This window comes from Mya arenaria, chromosome 6, assembly GCF_026914265.1.
Source record: "Mya arenaria isolate MELC-2E11 chromosome 6, ASM2691426v1".
NCBI lineage: Eukaryota > Metazoa > Mollusca > Bivalvia > Myida > Myidae > Mya > Mya arenaria.
This window is the reverse complement of record NC_069127.1, coordinates 20,800,140-20,826,502: the sequence shown is the minus strand read 5'-3', so window position 1 is coordinate 20,826,502 and position 26,363 is coordinate 20,800,140. Positions and strand designations below refer to the sequence as shown.

At 34.4% G+C, this 26,363-nt stretch overlaps 2 protein-coding genes across 2 annotated transcripts; both read left to right on the top strand.

Moving 5' to 3' along the window:
• Window positions 1-13,966: 13,966 nt before the first annotated feature.
• LOC128236998 (A disintegrin and metalloproteinase with thrombospondin motifs 14-like) lies at window positions 13,967-16,587 on the top strand. Its single transcript, XM_052952165.1, has 3 exons — window positions 13,967-14,241; window positions 14,867-15,012; window positions 15,512-16,587. The coding sequence occupies exons 1-3, from the start codon at window positions 14,052-14,054 to the stop codon at window positions 15,587-15,589; spliced, it is 414 nt and encodes a 137-aa protein (XP_052808125.1). The 5' UTR covers window positions 13,967-14,051; the 3' UTR covers window positions 15,590-16,587.
• Window positions 16,588-20,041: 3,454 nt separating this feature from the next.
• On the top strand, window positions 20,042-22,264 carry LOC128237628 (thrombospondin-2-like). Its single transcript, XM_052953217.1, has 3 exons — window positions 20,042-20,159; window positions 21,025-21,230; window positions 22,110-22,264. The coding sequence occupies exons 1-3, from the start codon at window positions 20,065-20,067 to the stop codon at window positions 22,262-22,264; spliced, it is 456 nt and encodes a 151-aa protein (XP_052809177.1). The 5' UTR covers window positions 20,042-20,064.
• The last annotated feature ends 4,099 nt before the right edge of the window (window positions 22,265-26,363 follow it).

Sequence of the window (26,363 nt, the reverse complement as noted above, 5' to 3'; positions counted from 1 at the left end):
CAAAATAACACACTATTTTTGCGTCAACCGATAAAAAGGACTGGACGGAGACCAGAAATGACCTGCAAGGAGGTCTTCGATTTCACAAACTGGCTCATTAAGGCTGATGTCTGTATTATTGGTAAGAAAATGCATATCAACATGTGTTAATGTTAAAGAATTTTGGGTTGTATTATTTAAATATGCCATATATGCACAATTATGGTTTAAATACGTGTTTTCTTGTACCAAACATTATTCATAATTTAAATGTATAAAATTATATTTTAGAATTGACCTGATTAAGGGTATAGTATACATTTACCACACACTACTTCAAATGACATACCTGTAAAAAATGTGTTTAAGTCTGACAGCACCTGTAAATGACCTGAAATGTTTTTATCGTGTGTTTACCCCACTTAAACTTTTATGGCTGCACTCTCACAGATATATCATTTTTACAACTTTTTATTTTTTGTCTTGGAAAGGGCAAATATTTGCGTGAATATCTGCAAACCAATGATATAAGATTGTTGACAAAAATCATATCGTAGTTATTCATATTTCTGCTCGAAAAGTAATGTTTTATGGTGTAAACCGTTACTAACGGTTTAAGAAAAATGAATAAAATATCAATTTTTAAACTGCAATATAAAAATCTGCGATCTTTTTTTTGTCAGCAGTCTTATATAACTGGTGTCCATGGATTTTCGCTTAAATTGGCTCGTTCCAATGCAAGAATTAAAAAAAAAATGTCAATACGTTCAAATTGTGAGAGTGCAGCTTTAAAGTCTTGTGGCTATTAAGTGGCATTTTATAGTTACTCTCTGTGTATAAATCATTTTTAGCCTAGGTTCAAAGCTTCACTCTCTGTTCTAAATATGGGAGAAGGCATGTTGTTTATTGTCAGGCTCACCTCCACATGAACCACTCAGGTTGGTGTTGAAGAAAAAATAAACTAATCCTGAGGAGCTATCCTATTCCCAGACGAAAGTCCATGCTATGACACCGTGTTAGTCCAAGAGGCCATTAATTGTTGAACATAATGGAGATCACCTACTATTCAAGACTATTCAAGTAAACAAAATCTTGGTTTAGATAAATTTTGCTAAAACGTCTGGAGAGAGCATGTTTATTACATTGAAGATCAACCAGATTCCATTATTCCTGTAGTTTATGTAAAACGGGAAGATGAGAAAGGTGAAATGAAAACACTTCAGATGCAACAACTTATTTCCGAAGCGACCTCCCTTTGCCTGTTTTGACGACATCTTAGAGCATTAAAGATGAATCTGAAAAATTGCAACATTTTCTGCATGTGAATTATACGATCCATTTCAGATACGGATATATCTTATTGAACGAGGTTAAACAGAGTTCCGCAAAGAAGAAAACCGGGAGAGCCATGTGTTCTACCCCGTGGCTTGGAACGACAGCGACTGGCACGTATGACAAATAAAATGTGATTTTGTGCTAGTTAAGTTTGTAGATCACATGTGTTGTACAACATTCTTAAGATGATAGTATGTGTTTGATATGAAATTTTAAAGATATGCACATACTTGTTTTTTTTTGTTTTTTTTATGGAACTTTTGTATTGTGTGTGATTTATTTTATGTTTTTGTTTAGCATTTAGCATGTTAGGCCTTTCGTTCTGTATTCGAAAGTTATTGATCTAAGAATTAGTTTTGATGGATAGTACTTTTCGGACAATATTTTCTTGCTGGTTGTGTAGTAGATTGTATTTATACGGAATATTTTGTAAGAGTTGATATTTTCTCAGTTGTCTAAGTAGACAATTATATTATCATGTTTAAGCATTGCCCAGGACGACAATTTTAGACGGAGGGATATATATTGCAGTACAATGTTATATGCCCTTTTTAAGATAACTTTATTTTAATAATGGAAATAAACGATTAATCGATTTCTAAAATATATATTATCGTTTCTCCCATTCAATCATTTATGCGTTAAATCATTACAGCCAGAGCGTAGTCTACTAGTTAAGATATATTATATATCTTACAATAAGTTTTCATTATTAAAATCGGCTGTAATGTTGTAGAATTAGAAAAAGAATTCGGTCCTGCATTGTCCACTTTATGTTTTTTGAAATAAACTTCAAAACGCGAATTTTATTGTTGAACGTTTTGTTCGTTAAAATGCAATGAAATGAAATACAAGAGCATCCTGTTTGGAATAGACACGGTAACAACTCAGTTACTTTAGTAAAATAAGCCTAAAATCATAAATTGTGCTATAGAAAATGCATGCCATCTTCGTTGATAGATGCGAGGTGACTTTCTGTAAATATCTAAATAGAGGGTGCAATGATTCAACACACATTTATTAAAAGAATTCCATCACATACGTGCTCGATATTCGATGATATAAATTGTTAAACAGTATAAACATTAACACAACGATACTATGCTAGATATGAAATTAAAAAGAAATATACTATAATCAAAACTAATTGTAAATCTAATGGAAACATGAGAATGGACTGAAAACAGAAAAACAAAATGAAGGATAATTATGCACAAAGTCAGGCTGACAGATACATATACAGTTGAACTTTATATTTCGTGTTATGCATAAGGTCAATCAATTTCATCACACTAAGTCTAACTACATTTTTCCTCTTTAACAATTTTACGTAGCTCGACATATTCATTACAGACACAATAAAGTTAAATTCATATTTTATTTCACCATAGGTACAAATGGTGCTTAACCGTTCATTATGGGTGTTTCTATTGTAACCATTATGCCTAGTTCATTTTCAACTCTCTATTTAGTTATAGGAATTCAATACGAAATTTTATCGACATACAAAGAGTTTTCGAAAGAGGATATATACGTACTTTAACATGGGCTTTTATACAATGAGTTATACAAAGATCGTATTACCAATCAATATGACGTTCCTTTAAATAGACAGACCGAGTAGACTGAATAGATCAAACAGATTTGAATTCAAAAACAGACTAATTCTTAATATGTAAGTGCAAAGCTAACTACCTTTACTGTATGAATTAATGTATTAAACTATAAGGCTCATGAGAGATACTACCATTGTAATCAACAAACATCAATACCAATTGCATTAATTGCAGTAACACACATAAATACCCAATACTTAAAATGTTATATTTTGGGCGCACAATTGGAAACATTCATTTTCACGAAACAAATAACAACTTAAAAGTGGGAGCAATAACGATAATAACACGTAGTCATCGTAGTATTTCACTATGAAATGAACTCCAAGAGTGGGAAGTGCTACTTTAAAGATAGAGATATATTATTTAAGGAATTAATTGTGGGATTGATGTCATTATCGGGGTATGAACGCAATTGGGCTATTTAAAGTGTGTGGAGTCATGACCCCACGCGTACTTTAACTTGCCCTATTGCGTTCAAATCCCCGATAATGACATCAATTACGCATTTCATTACTTACATTTACACAATAGTGTATAATTACATTACTAAATTGTTAAAAAATACTTCATTTCATTTAAAAAATAACTTATTGTAAGCATTTCCCACCCGTTATGTAAATAGTACGACCCAACCCAACGGAAAAAAAGTTTTGAAATGACGTCACAATAACGCGCGAAAGATTCATCACTTCAAATCACTTTTAAATGTAAAATTGAAACATTTTTGACAACAATACATTTAGCATATCATACATATTCACGTTCTTACATGCTAATTGAAGTGACACAATACAAACAATAACAAAATAAATAATTTTCAATGTACATCTACATTTTTATGCGATGACCCACAATCCGAACATATCCAAGATGTTGCATTCATCGGATGATAATCACAATTGCCGGAAGGCAGTTCATTTAAGGAATGGAAGTTAATGAGTAAATATTCACAAATGGCACGCAATACAACAAACAACTATGTTCACAGTATAAAACGATAGTAGACACAAAGGCTGCTTATTGTTTATTGTTTGTGACATCGGATGTTGACCTCAATGGTGTTTAAGTCTAGCATACACAGCTGCCCCGCTGACGACCTATCCCAAACAGACTGGTATCCAAGCAGGTATACTCTTTGCAAGAGCTTTCACCAGTGCGTCAATCTGATCTGGGATTTCACTGGGCCAGTTGGCGAGATGATACCTCAACGCTTGTCCGTAACGGTGTATGTTCGCATAAGAATATGTTTGCGACCCATTCTTGCTTAACAATTCTTTTGCTTTAAATATTTTTTCCGGCGCACAATCTGTATCAGTTGCATTATTTTCAATACTTACAAGTCTGTTTCCACACTTTTCAACAATTTTAGAAAGGGCTGTGTGTTCACGTACTTGTTCCTTCAAATCTACATCTGACTCGAAACGGCTTCCATGCGTTACGACAACAATAATGTTGTTGTATATCTTTTTCAAAAATGACCCGCAGCAAATCTTTTATAAAGTTGTCTTCGTTGGTAATTCTTCTGGCTTCAAATACGAGATGAAAGGCATGCGGCTTTTGGCAATATGTCGTATATGAAGACTAAATCACTAACGCCGTCACTGAAAGAGAGGTTTCTGTATCAAAGAACCCCGGCGTATCAACAACTGTGTAATCATAGTGCGAATGTCCGAATTCCACAAGCCCCCTTTTTACAAAGCAATGGTTTGTTCCAGCTTTAAAACCCCCTTTTGCTGAAAAAGAATTCGTCCTCAAAAGTGTATTTCCGGTAGAACTTTTACCACTTCCAGTACTTCCAATCAAAATAACTCGCCTTACAAGAACTTTATCACTCATGTTGAAAATTCAAAATTTTACTTGTTCATTCAACATAAAATATCTATAAATTAAATGTTTTAGAATCTGGCTATTTATAAACTTCAAGGCAAACTTCTGATATTCTGCCAGGTACGTGTATGTATTCGCAGTTTATCTGATAGATTTTACCTATCAAAATTAACAGTAAGCTTTTAAGATCAATACTTCTATTTGCTATTTTGCACTGCCATAGAGCAAACAAAATCGCGTGATCATAAATGCGATAAAGGTAAAGTACCTATGACATTGTATACGCCACTTGATTCTGGCTTTTATGTGGCATATTACCTGTCATTCTTGATGTTGAATTATTGAGAACATTCAGAACGAACTTTGGAATCGGCCTTGTAGACGGCCACTCATTTTGTAGATTTTTCCGAATACAATTATAAAACGGATATTTGCAACTGGTTCTTTATGACAACATATCTAAAAGCTAGTATATATATATACTTTATATGATATATATATATATATATATATATATATATATATATATATATATATATATATATATATATATATATATATATATATATATATATATATATATATATATATATATATATATATATATATATATATATATATATATACATATAAAGTATTTCTGCATGGCGAAATTATCAAAAATCTTTTTTTTATTCATCATCGTATGGCAAAACAGTTCTTTACGACAAAACATATAAACTATTATACCATTAAGTGTATGAGTCATGCATAAATAATAATAAAAAAGCTATATATTTCATCACTGCATCGCATTCGTACCTTGCATAGGTATTATAACACCATACTTGACATAAAACGATTACTTAGCATAAACAGCAGTGTAGACTGAAAGTCCGGGAATATCCCGGGAACAATGAGAACCCTTTTCAAAGCATACACGGGGCCGGGCGGACAGAACGTGCACCTTGAATTCAAGGACAGACGAATACTTCGCCGGAATTGACGTGGATCTCTAAAAATCCTTCACGGCGTCCCGTAATTCTGGTATGGTGAATAATAAGAGTGTTGTTATTAAAACGGTTTTGGGGGAACTATACAGTGTAGGATCAGTTTTGTATTGTCTGACTTATTGATCGTCATAGTTGAATTTCATTATCGCTTGGCGCTTTACATTAATATAATACATGAAAACTACAGGGACAAGCCCAGAAGTCAGATTTCATGTCACAATCATCCAATATTGGTCCACAAAGAGTGTCGGCTCAAAACGAAATTAACTTCGTTGTTATTTGTAGAGACAGTAAAGTTTGCACATTTATTCTAAACTCCCATAACATATTTTAGCATTAACGCTGAACACTTTCATCGTTGATTAGGCACAAGAAAACCGCAAGATGGTATTTATATTTTCGACCATTAATTTCGTACAGTCACTGTTTATAACGTCCAAGTGAAATCGATATTACCGCATCACTGAGGAAACCTCTTAATCCATATACTCATGATATATTCTGCAAAAATCATTGAAAATGACATGAATGTAGAGACACAAAGAAACTTGGTAATCGCTTGTCTGTGTAAAATCGCAAAGTTTAATCATGCGACTTTCGGTCACGATAATTTAAATGTAAATAAATATAAGTAGGTTAATAGTAGCGGCCCGCAGTTGAGTAGGTTCAAACTAACAATCATGCATACAGTGCTTCTACTTATACTTACTGTAAACATATAGTCCATGAACTCCATTTTTAACGATTTTTCTCAAACTTGTTACACTATGAAAGCGCATAACATCGTACATAAGACTTTCATTTCCTGCATCCCTGGTCATTTGATTGCGAAGTTGACAAACTTGACCTTATTTTGTCTTCAATTTGACGAAGGTATCCGATATCTTTACCAAATGTTATAATGTTTATAGGACGAGCTTGATGACAAGCCCAATCTCTATTCCTCTCCTGAATTATGACGTTTTGTGAAAATATAACATTAATGTAATTGTCCGCTTTCTTAATTGAACATTTTCACCTAATAATTTCTTAAGATAAATTCATAAATAATGTTCAGAGCATACTTTGATGAGGTCGAAGCCAGGCCCTATTGAAAGTAATGACAAATGCCTCTTTAAACTTGACCAAAATTACTCTGTCCGCTGTCTAAGCTGACTGTTTCGTATAAAAAAGATTACAACTTGAGTAATCTTGAAGGTTTTATTCGTAGGCAACATTAAAAACAAGCCTGAAAGCTCAAATACTAACTTTAGTTTGGATTTTGATAAAGTAATGAGACAGAGTTAACCCGAATATTTCTCATCCAAACTTTACCCGGTTACCCTAACATTCATCAATGACGACCTTAGGATATTTGTTAGAATGTTGTCGTGAGTAGCTAGTTTCTCTTGTTTAGTCGTTCTTTTTGTCTTTGCATAGGTTTCAATTTTAAGCTACTAGACACGCCCTCATGCTTTCCATTGTAAAATTGTAAAGGCTGACTGTTAGAAGTTCAAAATTGGAAAGGGGAAATCATTATTATTCGCCTTCTATTTGAAAGGGCAGTAACTGCTGTATAACGCGACACATACAACCGTGAACATTTAATTTTCACAAAGGTTGCGTGTTACGTGACGTCAAAGACTTTGGATCAAGTCTAAACATTATCGGATGGTATTTCATGATTGTGTAGTGTGTTATAAGGGTTATTCTCCATGGAGAGGAAATAAACGCTACATTTCATACGCTAAGTATTGGCTCAGTTTGTTTGGTTCCCAGTCAGTTTTTGTAGAATAGTGCGTATAAACAGTTGAAGTTTTGACCTTGAAGTGTTTAGAAGACGAGTCTCGTTTTGACAAGAAAACCCCTTGGGTTTAATTTGCCCACCTAGTGATTTAGTAATTAAGTAACAAATACAATGATTTCAACCATCAAAACACTTTAGATGCCCGATAAACTTACGTTATTGTTTGATGTCAAATGTATATTTAAACAACTATTATTAACGGTCCATTTTGGTTTTTGAAAAACTGTAAGTGTAATTTCTTCAAATGTGCATTACCTTTGTCATTAATGTAAGATATATCTTTTAAAACATAATTAGTGATAATAACCAAACCATATCTATTTAAACGATGCGGAATTGGAGGTTGCAGTCACACAAATTTAACTTTAAAATGTGCTTAAGGTCATCACGTGCAATAGTCTGGTCCACAGCATGGCTTAAGTAGTACAGTGAGGGTGCAGATAACAATATATTTTAGGCCAGCATCAAGTGAGCTTCATATTCTCACGAAATCCCGAGTGTTTCATTTACCTACCTAATTATCATTTGAATATTTATTAACGGTTTAGTTTAAACATATGTATTTGGATTAATTCACGTATGAACATCAAGTTAAATAATAAATTAGGGATAAATATCTTTTCGCAATATCGCGCTTTCAAATCACTTAACAGTGGAATCTTATGTTTTCACATCAATAAATCGTTTATAATTGTTTTAATACGCTCGTCCACATTTATTTTATACCGACAATCAGTCAATCTAGTTGAACATAACAGAACGTAATGAAACACAACATAACTAAATTGTACGTAAAGGAACGATTATCTGATAAACCCAAACACAATGATCAACACACAAACACCATAAAAAATACACTAACAATCAAATAATAAAATAATAAATGAGGTTCATAAAATCTTTGCATGACGTTACAAACAGATTTAAAGTAACAAAAATGCTCGAAAATTGCCTTATCTAACACTTCATTATTTAATGTAAATTAATTTAATTTATAAAAAGCAAAATGTAACAAATATAGCTTACTGGTACATTGGAACGTCTTACTGAGCAGAAACTAAACATTCATTCAAGTCTTTTTTCTCGCACCTTACTTACTGACCAAATATACCTTCGCCCGGGAATCTAACAGCTGCCAGCAAATCAAAACCAAAAACAGGCTCAAGAAACCATGCAAAATATATGTTTTGTTTACATATCTTGCATATTCCGGCCAAATTATCAAAACAATGAATCCGATTAATCTCTGCTATACTTCTTACATAAATCATCATCGCTAGCATCCTCGCCTACAGAGCTTATGGGTTTACTAAACATATTCCTAGCTGCGGCACAAGCAAATTTATGTTATTTCCCCTCCCTGAGATGAAAAGTCAAAAGTAACAGTTGTCATGACAAAATTGTGAATAATATAAGAAAAAAAGTGATGGGACACTTTATGAAGCAAGTAAAGAAAAAAAATTAAAAGATAAAATATAACATAGGAAATGATTTGTGAATTATGGACACGTTATTGTAATAATTTAATTTGTGATGTGTAGTACTAAAAAAGTAATAAGGACGGAAATAATGTTTGTGGCAGAAGCGAGCTGTTGTCGCAATAAAGTGATGGTTTTGAAATGACATCATTTGTTTTATGGGTTAGGTGATGATATTCTTATAGAAAATTATTAAGGATCAAAGGCATTGAATGTTCGAACACACGACAAGACTCAATTGCTAAACATTTCTGCAAAACACTACGAAAATGGCTGCGGTTTCAGATTGGCAACACGAACATAGGGATGAGTCGATGAGAGAATGTAGATGGAGGTGGTGTTTAAATGAGGTGCAGGAGATACGAAGCCGGCCGTGAAGGATTTCATTGTTTCTTAGGCCAATGCTGAAAATCGGGTTAGATGTTTAGATGTGGAACAGGATTTAAAGCTGTCTCGAAGGCAACAAGGGACGGTTGGAAAGAGATGCATAAGAGCTAACCCTGTTACTTAAATATAACGTTAAGGAATTAATCAAGCAAGGGTGAGGAAACGAGTGTAGGTTTTCTATAAATATATGTTCATTTGTTTGTCGTAATTGGATCATTATCATAAGTTATCCATACGGGAGACCCTGAAAATAAACAAACACGTGACCTATGATATGCACATCATTAGGATAGTGACCGTAGTCATGACACAAACAAGTACACATCATGGTTATAATATTACTAGAGGTTATTCTATCCTATCAATGTTGCTGTATCAAGTGTATCAGGGACTATCAAAAACTAACAAGAACATGTCTCTGCTTTGCGTGCCCATTTTTAAAATTGTCGAATCATCCTGAATATAACTTAAATTTGGTAGTGGTTCACTGTCCGCATGTTCAATGGGTAATATCTCAGAAAGTTCATGAAGTGGTGGTTTGCTTAATAAATCTTTATGAAATCTTCAGAAATAATTCTACAACTTATACCAATATCTAACAATGCTATTGTTTTTAGTCATTCTAATAAAATATTTGCTTCAATTGCTTTGGTTATGTCCGGTCCATCAACCTGAGCACCTACGCTTTTAAATAATTTTTATTTAGATGATATTTAAATCTTTCTAATTGACCGGGCAATCCTTTGCAATGAGTCCTTGCTGTTTTCATCTGTTACATATTCTACTGCACGCTGATTTGTTATTGGATTGGTAATTACCATCTATCGAGATTGTACTCTCTTTGGTTCATATCAATATCCTAGCCTGTCAAAATTTAGAAGAGGTAGATTTGGACAAGCACGTATTAAAGGCAGACATTAATCTACCTCTTCTAAATGTCCTATTCCCATACTGACATTGATGTTGTTGCTGGTAATGCAGGTCTGATCAATCACCACAACGTTATCATCTTCAACATAGAAAATTTGAGAGACTAGGATATTGATATGAACCAAATTCAAATATAACTTGATTGTGTTGGCTACCATGATGGCTTTGGCCATTTTAAATGGTAAGAATTCAGTCTTAGGTATCATAATTCCAATATTTCTGTTCCTCTCTAACATTGTATGTTTTTCAAAAATTGAAGTAAATCATTTGTAACATCAAATTGTTGATGGAGTTTCAACTTCTAAAATGCCTTTTACAATTTTCCATCTTCTAGCTACATTCTCCCAACTTTTTTACCTCACCCTGCGATTCTTTACCAAGATGTGACATTAGGACTTAATTTCAATCACTTAAAACTTATCACTGAGTGTTTAAACACTTGCGGCGGAACCTAACAAGTCTTAATTAATACCCCAAGTATTTGATATTATATAGTAATGTGCTGTGTGTGGATTTTTTTGTGTTTTTGTTTCATGTTTTTGGTTTGTGATTTTTGTGTGTGTTCTTTGTCATTGGCGTTGACCCTGTGCCTTTTTATGTTTAAACTTTTGTCTTCTGGACTTTTTTCTTGATTTTTTCATATAAATATTGATCAGAATTAATGACAAAAACGGCCGGTAGGCCGGACTATTGGTCACAAAATGGGCTGTACTTCATATTTACGTAATTAAATGTCAAAGTAGTTCTCTAACCATAATCAAGGAAAGTCATTTTAGAAAAATGACAAATACATGGCCCCAAAGATGCTAATTACTAACAAAAAATGACCATAATCATGAAACGAACTAGTATACACTATAGTTATTACAATAATATGGCAACTAGCCTACATGTATCACATGCGGTATCCAGTGACATTATGATAACATGACCGATATGCAAATAATCATATAAAACATATACAGCCAACAAACATGTTCATTGTCACATATCAGTCCTTAGGCCAGTTCTCAGACTTTCAGACATTCCATAACCGTTGGAAACAGATTAAAATGAAAGTGATTTATCACTATGAAATAGGCTAGAATTGTCCTTACCAGTTCGCCATTAGTCTTAAACAAGATTTAAATGCCGCTATTGTGAATTTGTACCAAACATAAAATGAAGAAAGTAAAAAAGCACAGCTCAATTGCTAGCCAAAAGATATTCATAACAAACAAATAGTCAACACATTCTTGATTGTATGGATCAACAAAACTGACCAGTTTAACACCGGAACTCAAACGTGTTACATAAACATATTCACACAATCATCTGCTACAGAGGTTTGACTAGAGCTGCTGGATCTCGCTGATCAGAGTCACGGACATTTAAGTCCCCCAAAAGGCGCTAAATAAATACATTCCTGACTAAACAGTCAAAATAAATAAAACTTGTTCTAGTCAGCCGAGTTCAACGCATACGGTTAAACATCCCTAATATCATAGAAAATTGGTAATTCACCAAAATTCAAAGCTGTGAAAGAGATTCTATTGACGAACGGCAAAGGAAGATAAAATATTAGGTATAATTGTGATTTGCTAGTTGTGATAGGTGAGAAAGAATTCTGATCAATATTTATATGAAAAAATCAAGAAAAAAGTCCAGAAGACAAAAGTTTAAACATAAAAAGGCACAGGGTCAACGCCAATGACAAAGAACACACACAAAAATCACAAACCAAAAACATGAAACAAAGATCAGAATACTAGTACGTTTTTCTCTTTAGGAAAAGATGCCTGCGCACTATCGGGATTGATTTATGTTTCAGTGAATGGAGGATATTCAGACTGGACGGAATGGACAGGTTGTTCATCCACCTGTTCCAACGGAATCAAAACCCGATATCGACTTTGCGACAACCCCATTAAACGCATTGTGTACCGGGGATTATTTCAACTTCGAAAAGTGTTACTCTGAGCATGAATGCGACCCAAGTATGTACCTTTGTGATAAAAAGGTTATTTGTAAATAATGTCTATTTATATCCTATTTCAGTCAAATAAAGTCAATCTGAAAATTCAGCTAGGTTAACTGAAAAATTCTTAATCAACTTGAACTTATCGCTGTTGTCTTTTTAAAGAAAATATTATGAGAGAGCTCACTTATAGTGCGGTTTGGTGTAAGCATATAAAATCACATACTTAATTATCACCGCGTGTCTTCTTCTTCTTCTTCTTCTTCTTCTTCTTCTTCTTCTTCTTCTTCGTCTTCACAAAATCACAAATCACAAAACAATAAAGACAGACTGCAGATTTCTTTATTGATAAATATTGCATGACTTGTGGATTGCCGCCTTGAAACGGTCAGCGAATTAGAATATTCACTTGCAAAGGACAACTTGGAAGGAAAATACTACTGCAATAAAATTGTTCACCCATTATTAAATAAGCGAAAATTGAACTGGTAGTTCACAACAATACCCATGATAGGTAAATAAAGATCATATGGTTGTTTAATATGTGTTTTATTGCTCTGTTGCATTTTCGTCTTTATTAGTTTTCCACCTTTGTTCAATTTTACAACCCAATAGCAGTTATTGGTCGGTATACATAAAATGCTTTATGTCTTCGAGACTGTACCATTTAGACAGTGACACAGATTAGGCAATCCCTGTTCTTTGTTCCAAATGAATAGTTTTGAAAACAATTAAAAACTCAGTGCGAATGATATTCAAATTGTTCTCATTTAACCCCAATTAAACACACCCCAAAGTAAAATTGGCAATCTTCCAACTTTCATTTAAGAAATAACAGACAATGCCATTACTAAACTCATGTTGGTAATTGAATATTAGCAAATATTGTCGTAAACAATATATGTACATTCATTTCCGCACGTATTGCAGTTGTAACGTTTGCCAAAACATATTAAATACATTTATTTAGACTCAAAATGTGCATTAAAGTATAACCTTAAACCGATAAGATAATTGGCGTATTAAAACTGTTATAACAGGAAACGATAAAAGGCTAAAGCAGACCTTTTTGGAACTTCTATGCGGTCACTTTGATGAGCTATCAAACGGGTCTGTGGTGTGCAAATCCTATTATCATGTTCGATTGTGGTTGATGTTTATAGTGTTGATAGTGATGTTGTTGATATTTCAATATTGTTGTTGTTAATACATTTTTTTTGTTAGTGATACCGGCCAATATTAATGAACGGTCCCAGAAAAAACAGTCGATCCTTTTATGTACGTTATTTTGTTAGTTATAGTTTATAGGCGTTATGTTAAATCAATTTTTTACCCGTTGATGATATTCAAGAACAAATATACAAAACAATATTTGTTTTAGTATTTGTTTTACTTCTTTTGTCAAACGGATGTAAATGCTCAGTTACTATATGGAGCTTTGTATGAAAATATATATCTATATAAAGCTGGATTACAACTCGGTTATTTGTGTGATTCGGTTTGCAGGCGGAGGACACAATCACACATGACCGTTTTCAATATTCTATGATATGCTCATGATAAGCACATGTCACTTACTTTCAATTCCAATGGCCTTTCCAAGCATTTACAATAGTAGGTTATAGTGTTGCTCCTAGGTCAGTGCCTCCGTGGTATATTCCAGTTCCAGTAATTCATGCACAGTGATTATATTGCATAGTGTTTGGATTATAGGTCGTGCAGTTTCATTCTACAGCAACAGATACATGCCATTCTGCATTTATGATTTATAATTCAGTCAATGGAGGATTTTCGGCTTGGACTCCATGGATAAAATGTTCGGATACGTGCGGAGATGGGACCAGAAGCCGGTATCGGCTTTGCAACAATCCCCCACCACAGTACGGTGGGGCTGAGTGTAATGGGGACTTGTCTAGCTTCGATGCATGTTCTATACAGAAGATATGCCCAAGTACGTACCCTTTGTTTTTCAAAAACATTATAATACATGATTTGTTTTATGCCACCAAAATTCTTTTCCGAATACTATTTTCTTAAACTCAAATTACAAAACCGTATTAAATTCAACGCGATTGCTTCAGGAATGGTTAATCCGAGAAAAAACTTGTTGAAGGGTTATGCAATTGCTTTGGTTGGTACCACAAACAGGGCATTACATTATTGAATATATTTAAGTAGGACCATATACAAAAACATTATAACGTTGTGATAAGCCGCTTTTCTGACGACCCGCATCACGTCTACTCGGTCTCAACGGTTGCTTCTCCACGTGATTTAGGCAAAAAAAGCATCCTTTAATAATACAATACAATACAATAAAAATACGACACGTTTATTATAGTTTTATGACACTGGTGAGGTTGTCAGAAAATACGGTTATATTGCTCGATGCCGGATTTCGTATAATGTTGGTCCTTTACCTCAAGTATTCCCGAAAGCTGAAGTTTGCATTGGGTTGTTTAATTTAAATAGACCTCCTTTAAAGGCATCTTACTGGGATATGCAAACAAATGTAGACGAGGCTTTCATCTCTTACATAATAAATTACACGGTTTACGTTTCGCCTTCTGTTTCAGATATTTGGTGTTACCAGTGCAATAGCAGTGATAACAATCACTGTCACAAAAAAACTTCGATGACTCCCAGTACGATTACAACAAAATATACATTGCTCCTGACAGACAAGCATGTGAGAGATGCACACAGGGAATCAAGGATGGCGGTGTGTTAAATTGACTCGTTCTTTTCACATGAAGTAAAAAACACAGCACATGTAGAATATTTTTTATTTACTTTTACTCATTGTTTAGTATCATATTTCTGTTCAGTGTGCACATTTGTTTTAGAAAAAAGTGATATCCCACTCAAATATTAAAAGCAAAGATACTTTTCTAGTCCATATTGTTTTACCAATGATGTTGAGTGCATTTTTACATACTTCTATCCAACGATAACAGGGTATTTGCTAGGTCCTGCGGCCAGTTTGAAAAAAAACATTTTTAATCAAAACATCTTTATCACGATTATGATAACGGCATTTCCCTCTGATAATTTCGTTTGAAAATTAAGTCCACGTTCGGTTTGTTTTGTTTTCGTTCAAGACATTTGAGACAATAATAGAGTTAGTGGTACTGTTTTTTAATCCGAGAATTTATATTCGACTCAAGTGCTTTGCTTATAGACATTATAATACACAATAAAACCCATTCTGTGATTTTCAGTCTACCACAGAGGGTGTACATCGTCCGCAGATGAATATGGATGTTCCTTTGATTTTTGCAACCAAGCCTCCTGTATGAACACGGCAGCGTTCCTTCTGTTTATGAAACTGTATTTAGTATATATCTTGCTTTGAAATATACTTCTTCAAGAGGTAGATACAATAATAACATGGAAACTACAGAGACAGCCCCAGCAGCTAACAATTTTATAGAAAATCATCACAACTTTAAGGACTTTCACACACTAAAATAAAAACGATATAGAAAAAGAAAACACAGCAAAAAGAAAGCTGAATACCTTTTGCAAGACATTTGCATGCATCTCTAATTAATAGATGACTACTCATTTTCCAATGAATTATTGAATTGTTATGCTTTTTGTTTTGTTTTGTTTTCATCGTTTTTCATTTCGTTTAACTTCCTGGTTTATACGACGATACAATCAAGAAGAGACTGTATAGAAACATGATTTTAAATCGGCGAGCCTGATCGCATAGATGTGTTATGTAGGATACATTTGAGGAGTTGGCACTGTTTATCCGCCTTGATTTTTTGGTGATGGAGGTGATTTCTGTATCTGCAGCAAATTGTATAAATGTTTATATTAAGATATAAGTTAACACAACTATTTAAAGACTGGTCAATATTAATCAAATATATCCTAATATACCAAATTGTCGTTTAAATGTTCTTACCTTACTAAAGATAACCTGTAGACGACTTATCCTTTACACTTGTTTCTGTAGTTTTACATTTTGTAATAGCAAAATGAAACAAAATGACGCAACCCGAAACCATTATGTGTACAAAATACGTAAAAAATTAATCAAACGTGTGGAAGTTTTATTTATTTCACTGTGCATGTATGGTCTTTTCTACTTTCTGGTTTGTTTGCTTTAACATGCATATATTATATAGACAAATGTATTTATGAAGCTTTTAGTTGTTCGGGTAATTTTTACAAAGTATTTTAAGAAAGTATTTCAAGAAAGTCAGTGTATCTATCTCAAGGACTTTAATCAATGCACTTTTTTTGATAGGATTAGTAAATTCCAGAGTATAAATAAACTATGTAGGACAAAAGTGTTGTCAAAGATATGTTATAGATGTGTGTCATTCTTCAGAAATTATAAACATTTTACAGTATTGTGTACATGTGTGTCATTTAGGAGAAACCATGATCGGACAAGATACATGCAGGTTATGTTTATGAATTATATTAATGAACGATGCATTCCAGAGTACGACAATTATATGTATATATAAATGCATATAAATATATTTCAACGAATTAAAAATGCCTCTAAATAAAATAATCATTCGTGTCTTGCATAAAAAACGGATTTCATCAAAGAAATAAATTTACGTACATGGACAGACAAAATAAAGGTAAGTTTATCTTCCATATCTTTGTTATTACAAATGGTCCAAATATTTTGATAATGGGTAATTTTTTTGTTGCCATAAGTTTCAATACGTAATTGATGAGACGAACGTTAAAATTCAGTTGAAGGAATTCGTTACTTAAATTTATCAAGAAACGAAGATTATTCGAAGAAGGTTTGGAAAGAGTATTGCTGCAATTGCCGAGCCATACAAAGATTATTTGATCTGATCAATAAGACGTTGCTTTGAATATATATATATTAACTAGTTCAAATATGTATTCGAATTTGAAAAGAGACTTCTCAAGTGCATGCAATTTAATACACTTGATATCAACGTTTATGGATATCGATTGAAGTTATTGCAGCAACGCACATAAATACAAAATTCTCTTTTTCTTATTGACGCACTTATGGAAACATTTATTAGCAAAACATTTCTAAAAAACAACAACTCAAAACTTGAATCAGATAATAATACATCGTGGTAATTGTTAGTATTTCACTACGAAGTGAACCAAAAAGAGACATGTAATAAAGCATACAAGATGTTCTCCAAATGAAATTTAGCTTTACGTATCAACGGATTGTGAACGAAGAGGCTGCTCGTAGTTTGTGAAATAGTTAGTTTGCAATGATCCTCAATTGCTAATGTTGTCTTAATGTTTCGTTGTCTCCAAATGTCGTTTTTCAAATGCAAGACACCTTTATATACATGATTACTGTGGTTTCATCGGTTATAAATTGACTGGAGTCTATCCCACAGAAAAAGTTTTTTTTTTAATATTGATAAGTGTTACAGTGATGTAAATACGCATGTTTATACCGTTATCATAATTTTATTTTCTGAAGTACACCATATAGAACACCCCCTACCGAGGAGACCACAGAAGGCTCATATAGCAGCCCAAGCTACAGCGCCTCCTAAAGTCCCGGTTGCGACCCCATACCCAGCTGCCCCGCCGGCGAGAACTCCAAGAAAAACTGTTTTCCAGCCAGGTATCCACCTTCCGAAATTTGTAAACAGTGCCATAAGATGAAATTCGATATCTCTACTATCATTGTAATTGGCGAGATGATCGTTCAACGCTTTTGAGTGAACATGTGCATAATTATTATTACATGTGCGAGACCCATTTTTACTTAGATTTCAACGGTTTTGAAAATTTTCTCCGGCGCAGAGGCAGTTTCAGCTGTGACATTTTCAATTCGTATCAATCTATTTCCACACTTTTTGACAATTTTTGAAAGTGTTGTTTTTTTTACATCTGTTTTCTCACTTTCTTCATCTGACTTGTAATCTCTCCCATGCGTTACGACAACTATTATATGATCGTTTATCTTTTCGCAGAAACTGGTTTGCATCATTTTCACCGTAAAGCCGTCTTCTTCGGTAAATGTTCCACGTTTAAAGACGTGAAGAAAGGCATGCGGATTTGGGCAATATGTCGTAGTTGATGATTGAATCATTAGCGTCGTCTTCGCAAGAGAGGTTCCAGTGTCAAAGAGCCCCGGTGTGCCAACTACAGTGTAATCATAGTGCCAATGTCCGAATTCAACAATCACTGTCTCGGCAGAACAAGAGACGCGTGTAACAGCGTTAAAACTCTCTTTTGCTGCAAATACTTTTTCCTTAAAAGTGTATTTCGGTAATACTTTTACCCTTTCCAGTTTTCCCAATCAAAATCACTCGTCTTTCCTGAACATTATCACCCATTATGAAATAATAAAATTAAACATAAACCCGGTTTAATCACACTGGGTAAACGCCAAAGATATGGAACATAAAAACAAAAAATCACAAACAAGAAACATGGAAGAACAGCACAAAACTCCACAAGCAGCACAACGCACACTTAAAATATGATTTCACAATTGACAATCCACCTATTAAGGAATTGAAAATGAGTATTTTCTAAACATCTCCCAATAGACTAACATCGACAAGACACCACATTCGGACCACACCAAGTTTAGATTAAGATCATTTTCAAAACATATGACAATAGACAACATTTTTGCAATGCCTTCAAATGTCAATATGTAATTCAACAAATTATTAAGTTAAATCATAAAATCTATTAATTTACAAACCAACCTAACAAACCCTAGAATGAATGAGAACACTCTTATCATTTTACACCTGATACACATATCGATTAATTAAGTAAACAAAATTCAGTTTGTCAGTTTATAAGATCGTTTGTTTTGATGAACTAAGAGGTTAAACTATCACATTCACACTTTATATATGAGTTCAAATATTGTTTTCACTGACTGTAGCAAGTCGGTTGCTCTCAAATTGAACTAACGACGGTGTTTTTATGTGCGTTTAATAGTTGTTGTGTTGTAGCTTTGTTCCCCTTTAATCGTTTTTGGCCTTTAATATTTATGCAAAAAGCTACAGAAACAAGCTCAGTAGTAAAGAGTTTAAACATAAACCCGGTTTAATGGCACTGGGCAAACGCCAAAGACATAGAACACAACATCACAAACAAGAAACATAGAAGAACAGCACAAAACTCCAAAAGCAGCACAGTGCATACATACTATATATAAAAAACTAGGTATGTTCATCAAGGATTGTTAGGTACCGCCTTGGAACGGTCAGTGAAATGTAAATTTACTGGGGGTTTAAACCAGTTTGTGTGCACAGCCTCACTCATATCCCAACAATCCTGAATAAAGTAAAAACGTAAAAGGTAAATCTGATTAAAATTTGCATAAGCGTGGGGAAACATAAAATCCGTATAATCGCTCATGGTAAACACCAAAAACAAAAAAACAACAACACTTAAACAAGCAATCATAAAGCAGAAACATGGACCAACAGTACACATCTCAACAAACAACTCGGTACATATATACTAGGGGTGTTATCAAGGATTGTTAGGTACCGCCTTGGAACGTTCAAAATTTACTTGGGGCTTAAACCAGTTTAAGTGCACAAACCTCACTCTTATCCCAACAATCCTAAATTAAGATAAAACGCAAAATCTTATCAAAGTATGAATTAACTTGAGGAAACTTAACAATAAATCAAATAATAATAAACTTATAGGTAAACCACAAGTACTTCTATGATTAGAGATCAGAACTATATCTGCAGAAGGAGAAACACAGTTCAGTATGTCACATTATTATTATTGCCTAACGAATCTATTACTTATGACTATTAATCGCAACAAATATAATACACTGCAGGAAAAACACTACGTGCTAGGCAATTTGATAGTTACCCAAATCAAATGGAATAAATCAACGTAAGTAATTACACTCACAAAAAAAATGATAATTTGTATGTTACGGCAAATATAATTAAAGCTGATTGTAATGTGTTGTAAAGTAAAGTATTGTCTGCATAATTATGTTTTCCAATAACACCGTTTTAAAAAAAAAAAAATATATATATATATATATATATATATATATATATATATATATATATATATATATATATATATATATATATATATATATATATATATATATATATATATATATATACGTTTGTATGACCAATGGAATAAAAATTCATCATATACTGCTAATCATTGGTAATGTGTAACTATATAATTACCATATACTGCTTCGTGCGTTGCTATTTGTCCTAGCAAACATAGGGCATGTATAAGATTGTAAGACGAAATGTAAATGAGTATATAGTGTTCAAAACATTACCGATGTATTTCATTCCGGTAGGCATTAAAACCTTTATGCAGGCTGACATTTTGTAACATTTATAGCATTCGATTTCGTTGGGCTCATGTAAAAATTAAATTTAATTAGCATCCGATGAAAACTGCTATAAGACCTTCATAAGACGAATATCAACAGTAATCGAAGTGAGACACATCATTTTTAATACTTTTCGTTAGTTACATTGCATACTGGCAAACTGTGTGGTTTGGTGTGGTAGCCTATGTCGATTCACTCGAAAAAAAACTCGAACTTTCCTTCAAGAACTTTAATTAAAATGAGCACTCCTTAAAATGAGCACTCCAATAACTCATTTCAGTGTCTCCATGGTTATAATACTTCTTATAATAGTTCTCAATAACTAGTTCTTATAGTTCCTAATCAGATTGAACATCATTTGAACGTATAGTCTATTTTCTGCGTTTGTAGAAAATACATGTGGAACATCGTTATTGATGCAGTAAATGGATTTTTTTCCAATTGGTCGACGTGGACGACCTGCTCAGTTTCGTGTGGAAACGGAACTAGGGTACGGGAACGACTTTGCGACAACCCGCAGCCACAACATAACGGCAGCACCTGCACGGGTGATTATAAGGAGTCCGAAGATTGTTTCACGGGAATATTATGCCCAAGTATGTACCATTGCGTTTGAAACACATTTGGACGCATGCCTTATTGTATATCTGTCAATTTTCTTTACCATATCAATTTAACTGAACTTGAAAATAAAGCGATTCATATTGTAAAATCTATATCTCTCTATTGTCGATCAGAATACGATGTTAAACTCTACTTTATATTACAAAATATTTCAAAAGATTTGAGCTACAATGTGCTTATTAAGAATCAATAACGCGACTGCTCATCGAATGGAATAAGAGTTTCTTTTGTTAATACCACGAACAGTGCATCAAAACAGGGAGTTGTTTAAAAAAAAACAATGTCGTGAATGGTCGTTTTTCTGATGGCTCGCATCCTGTCTGCACGGCCTAAATAGAAACGTCTCCGCGTGATTCAGGTCATCAGAAAAACGTCCAAGTATCATAAACTCTTTTTCTCGATACCTTTTAAATTCGATACTCATACTAGTATGATAATACTAATGAGGCTGTTAGAAATACGCTTATGTTGCGTAATGAGGCTGTTAGAAATACGCTTATGTTGCGTAATGAGGCTGTTAGAAATACGCTTATGTTGCGTAATGAGGCTGTACGAAATACGCTTATGTTGCGTAATGAGGCTGTTAGAAATACGCTTATGTTGCGTGATGAGGCTGTTAGAAATACGCTTATGTTGCGTAATGAAGCTGTTAGAAATACGCTTATGTTGCGTGATGCTGAATCTCCTTAAGTATTTAAAAAAATGATAGTGTGTATTGTGTCACTTTATGTTGAAAGGATCCTGAAATTAAGAAAAATAATAACCGAACATATTCAGTGATTTTTTTCTAAATGTTGCTATTATCTCCCTCGAGGTAAATACCTGGTACTACATGTTGCCTTTCGTTTCAGAAATACTATGTTACCATTGTAACAGCACATCACACAAGTTCTGTGATCAGGGCAATTTTGATAGTGACAAGTACAGTTACGACAAAATATACATTTCCGACGGGGAGCTTTGTGTAAAATGCACAAAAGGATACAAGGGTGGAGGTGTGTTATAGTTATTAATGGTTAATCTAAATAATCAATCTTACATATGTAATGATGCTGTGCGCATTTATATTAAACTTACCTCCCCATGATAACAACTTAACCTGCGGCCGACTTTAAGAAACATTCTTTATGAAGACACCTTCTTTCATGGTTAAGATAATCACCTTATATAAATGATTTTCAGTCTACCACAGAGGGTGCACATCGTCCAAAGATGAAGAAGGATGCATCACGGACTTCTGTAACGCCAACCAAGGGACATGTTTGGACACATCCGCATTCTTTTTATTAATAAAACTATATATATAGTATATTCCTGCTTTAAAATACACAGCTTTAATGGATAAGGAAAAGCAAATAAAATGGAAACTACAGGGACAAACTTAGTAGTTAAGTATATTACGGAGAAACACAAAATGGGCTAATACACTCTAAAGAGAGTGCAAACGGTATAGAAAAAACTAATACCTACCTGTCAATGACTCATTCACTTGTTTCATTGTGTTTTTTTTATCTATTTTTATTATCGTTTGACCTCCTCTAGTATACATTGATAAAACCATTAAATGACTGTATGAACACATTGTTTTATATCGGCGCACTATATTGGTTAGCTGTCTTTGGGTTATTGATTAATAAGTTTGAGGAGTTGGCACTGTTTCTCCCCTTTGATTCTTTCGTTATGGAGATGATGTTTGTATCTGCAGATAGGTTATAGTTAGATGACACGAAGCAAACTTTTAATGATTGATAATGGGCGGAGTGAGCGTAGCGAACGAGTCCTTTTTAATCATGAAATTTTCACTTCAGGTCATCTTACTGTCTTAAAATACGACCTCATTGGCTGACACATTTAACATTTGACGCAAAATCTGATGCAGGGAGTGTGTATCGGATGAGTGGTAGTATGAGGACCTTTAAACACCCGCGAAAGATGGAATTATTAATGATTAAGCCTAGTACTTAATGATTGCTTATCTCTAATGTCATTGGCTGAACACTTAGGTTGTATCCTTATTGTATCTAACATAATTTTACAGAAATATAACTTCACCAAACTATGTCATGGCTTTTCAGTATTTTTTTTTAAAAAACCCACTACTAATCAAAAATGGTAAAATATTTAACTATACGTTTCTAAATGTTTGTTGTTTTAATTGATAGCTTCATGGTTACATATTTCTAATTAAAAAAGTCTTAAAATGATCGCTTGAATCTTTTATCAGTAATCAAACAAGAGATGTATGTTAAACATTATGCCCCACTGAGCGCCATGTTGTCAGGATTATATGGACAATTGAATGAAATATGCATGGACCGAAATGACAGCTGGTTTGTCACTGACATTGGATGCCGTTGAGGCAGTTTTAAGATTATGACCATTCAAAGTGTGACGAAAGAGTGTGTTATGACCATGACCTTTGACCTCAAAATCCATAGGAGTCATCAGCTGGCCACAAAAAATCTAAATATCAAGTTTAGGACCATGGTTGCAGGCATTGACAAGTTATCACACAGACAAGATTTTTTCGTTCAAGGTCACTGTGGGGTCATCATAAGGGGTCATCTACAGATCAGACGCAACATCAAATCAAGTTTGAGAGCCATGGGTGCAGGCATTGTCGAGTTATCACTCGAAACATTTTCGCATTCAAGGTCACTGTAAACTTGACCTTTGACTCGATGACTCATAAAATCAATAATGGTCATCTTCTGGTCAGGCCCAACTTCCATGTCAAGTTTGAAGACCATAGGTTCAGGCATTGTTGAGGTATCACAGAAGATATGTTAACTTTTTTGCGTCAAATGTGACTGTGACCTTGACCTTGGCCCAATGACCCCCAAAATCAAGAGGGGTCATCTACTGGTCAGGCCAACCCATCATGTCAAGTTTGATGACCATAGGTCCAGGAGTTGTCGAGTTTGCTTTCAAGGTCACTGTGACCTTGACCTTTGACCCCTAAAATCAATAGGAGTCTTCTACTGGTCGGGTTCAACTTCCAAGTCAAGTTTGAGGGCCATGGGTGCATGCATTGTTGAGTTATCATTTGGACAACCTTTTATCATTCAAGGTCACTGTGACCTTGACCTTTTCCCCGATGACCCCCAAAAACAAAAGGGGTCCTCTACTGGTCAGGCCCAATGTCCATGTCAAGTATGAGGGCCATGGGTGCAGGCATTGTCGAGTTATCACTCGGACAACCTTTTACCATTAAAGGTCACTGTGAACTTGACATTTAGCCCGATGACACCCAAAAACAAAAGGGTTCGTCTACTGGTCAGCCCAATCTCCATGTCAAGTATGAGGGCCATGGGTGCAGGCATTGTCGTTTTATCACACTGACAACCTTTTACCATTCAAGGTCACTGTGACCTTGACCTTTGGCCCGATGACCCCACCAAAAATAGGGGTTATCTTATGGTCAGGCCCAACATCCATGTCAAGTATGATGGTCATGGGTGCAGGCTATGTCGAGTTATCACAAGAACAACTTTTTACCATTCAAGGTCACTTTGACTTTGACCTTTGGCCCCGATGACCCCCAAAATCAATACGGGTCATCTACTGGTCAGGCCCAACCTCCCTGACAAGTATGAGGGCCATGGGTGCAGACATTGTCAAGTTATCACTCGGAAATCCTTTTACCATTCAAGGTCACTGTGATGTTGACCTTTGGCTCGATGATCCCCAGAAACAATAGGGGTCATCTACTGGTCAGGCCCAACTTCCATATCAAGTTTGATGACAATAGGTTTAGGCATTGTTGAGTTATCACTCGGACAAGCTTTAAAATTATTTACCATTAAAGGTCACTGTGACCTTGACCTTTGACCCCTTTAATCAATAAGGATCATCTACTGGTCTGGCACAACCTTCATGTCAAGTTTGTTGACCATACGTCCAGGAATTGTTGAGGTATCACTCGGACAAGCTTTGGTCTACCGACGGACCGACCGACCGACCGACATACCGACATGCCTGTGCAAAGCAGTATACCCCTCTTCTTCGAAGGTGGGCATAATAAGCTTTTTTGATTGGATCATCACAGTCAAATGAGTTAAACATGACAATTCATTAAAATAAAAACCAAAACCTATACAGGGTCTATCAAACTTACATATGGTGCCGTTAGGTGTAATCAAAGGAATATTTTTGTGCATGCATAGTATATTTTGGCATGAATTGTAAAGTCAAATATCGTAGAAACGCATGTACTTCCTGTTTTGTTGAGCCTAAATATGTGTATTTATACTGGTAAGCTGTTGAATCTTTATATTCTTGTGATTCTTTAGTATAATAGATAACAAACAACACTTGATGTTATGTAAAGTGGTAACATAAATGGTATGCAAAATAGGGTTATTAGTACTGAGTTTTGATCTGGAAGTCGACTCGAGTGGATTTTTGCAGATTCGGATTTCACGAGGCGGAGGCGAGTGAAATCAAAATCTGCAAAAATCCACGTCAAACTCTTAATTGGGCACTCGTTAATCGGGCGCTGTACAGAATTTCCTTTAACAGCAACCTCTTATTTTGTTAAACCACTATTGGCTAAGCGATATCAAATTGTCAAATTCTGGAAACGATAATTTATGTGTTCTTTGTTTAACACTTCGGACATCTTTAGACCATACGTGTTAATGATAATTAAGCTTTAAAAACATCACAAAGTAAACAGAACTACGGAGGACATATGTTTAAAGATCGATACTAAATTATTGCTGAAAGTATTGGGATATGTTTAATCTAAGGGAAATTTGAAGGTCAAAGAATCATGATATTGAAACGCATGCGAGTCTCATAGGAGTCATCAGCTGGGCACAAAAATCTAAATGTCAAGTTTGAGCGTCATGGTTGCAGGCATTGACAAGTTATCACACAGACAAGATTTTTTCGTTCAAGGTCACTATGAACTTGACCTTTGACCACATGACCCCTAAAATCATAAGGGGTCATCTACAGATCAGACGCAACATCGAATTAAGTTTGAGAGCCATGGGTGCAGGCATTGTCGAGTTATCACTCGAAACATTTTCGCATTCAAGGTCACTGTAAACTTGACCTTTGACTCGATGACTCATAAAATCAATAATGGTCATCTTCTG